This window comes from Sprattus sprattus (genome assembly GCF_963457725.1).
Source record: "Sprattus sprattus genome assembly, chromosome: 1".
Lineage (NCBI taxonomy): Eukaryota > Metazoa > Chordata > Actinopteri > Clupeiformes > Clupeidae > Sprattus > Sprattus sprattus.
In genome coordinates this window covers 27246613-27248351 of record NC_137920.1, presented here as the reverse complement: position 1 = coordinate 27248351, position 1739 = coordinate 27246613, and the positions used below count along the sequence as shown (strand labels likewise).

At 48.8% G+C, this 1739-nt stretch overlaps 1 protein-coding gene across 1 annotated transcript in view; it reads right to left on the bottom strand.

Moving 5' to 3' along the window:
* The window catches only part of sdk1b (sidekick cell adhesion molecule 1b), a gene marked incomplete at both ends in the record, with an annotated part of 254956 nt that extends 253457 nt beyond the window's left edge, over positions 1 to 1499 (bottom strand). Inside the window, one exon of the mRNA XM_080843197.1 lies at positions 812 to 1499. Coding sequence (XP_080699323.1) covers positions 812 to 1499 — 688 coding nt within the window. The remainder of the gene's footprint in view (positions 1 to 811) is intronic.
* Between the last annotated feature and the right edge of the window lie 240 nt (positions 1500 to 1739).

The following is a 1739-nucleotide window of genomic DNA, read 5'->3' as shown; positions in this document are numbered from 1 at the left end:
TGTTCCCCTGAGGCAATACACTCCGTTAACTATTGCACGGTACCTGAGGCATCCCGTGTTTTCATCACTGGGTGAAAGTCTAACGCTATTACAATTCATATATATTTAACACTCCACCACTTCTATCTGTAACTATCAGCGGTGAGGCAGAATTGTATAAAACTGTTCTAAAGAACTAAAGGTAAAAGATGAACAGAATTAGTAGTATAATGTTTGGAATCTGGAGCCGTAATATAATTGTAAAACTGGGAGGGAGTGTGTATGGCAATGCCACGACAGGGAATTTCTCTGCCACCCCTTTGCCACACAGAGGGGGAAAAAGTCTAGATCCACCACTGCTGATGGATTCAGAGCAAGGTCTGAAGATTGTGACCTACACCCCCAGCTACAAACACACACACTCACACACACACTCTCACACACACACTCACACACACACACACACATTCCCACTTGTCAAATTGACATTCAGTCGATGTGACATATGTGACCTGAGAAAATATGTGTGTCCAAAGCATCTGACCTTTACATCGTTTGTCTCTCTGCCTCTCATTCCAACTCACCCACTGTCATTCTATCTCTCTCTCTCTCTCTATCTCTCCCATCACATACACACACACACACACACACACACACACACTTGCTTTTTCTGGGTCTATGTCTGACACTGGAAAACACACACCAGCATGAAAACCCGCACCTCCTCGTCTTATTGCACCTTATATCCCAGCACTGGTTCTCTCATGACACACCAATCAATTTAAAAATGTGGCATGTAACAGACAAAGCAAAGGAAACAAGATAACCTTACCTTGTGCATGCAACACGTGGACGTTCCACAATATGAAGAATGTCCATATCCAATACTGAATACTGGACACCAAGTTGGATCTCCCCCGGTAAAGGACTGATTCTCTGTCATTTAAAAACTCCTGCGGAAATGTGTCCTGGCCTTCTTGGCGATAAGTATATCCGTGAACGTTGTGGTCTCGCATGTCGACCAGTGAGCTGTCTTTCCTCAGTATCTGGTTTTGTGAGAAACCGTTGGAACCTTTTGTCACGCCTGGTGTATCGTTACTAGTGCTGGCGGGGCTCCACGAGCGCTGGCGAGGGCAACCCTTGAGCGAGCTGCCCCCCTCAAGTGCGCCACAGAAGCTCCCGGGCATACTGCTAGTCCCGCTCGGCTCCCCGTGAAATCGGTTGGGCTGTTCGAAGGCTTTTAACACACCTGCTGCGCCGCAGACCAACTCTCCGACCTCCCGCGCCCTTTCTTTGAAGCCGGGTCCAGGATCCACGCGCTCCTCATTAGCACGCGACGACACTGCTTGCCCCGCAGTGCCTCGCGGACTACGACTGGCAGTAGGTGTGCGCCCTGGTTTGGATGTGGTCCCGGTGCCAGCTCGCTGACCGACACACGGTTCCGTATTGCCCGCGCACCTCGCCCCTACCTCGTCATCCACTGTGACATTAGACACGTCGGGTCCCAGATAACCACTCATTTTATCCATCAGAAATTGATCTGAGGAAGGTTCTAATACATTTGAAAGTGGGATTTGAACTTATCCGCTTACGGCTGTAGCTCTGGTGTGTAGTAACGTTAAACCCCGGCTTGTTTTGATGTCTTCAACGTGGGGTTTATCTACCCGGTCATTCCCGGTCGAATGATTTGCTCAAAACAGAACATAGATCATCCATGCATGGTGTCCGTTTAGCCTATGCATCCTGTGTTATCCTGGGGT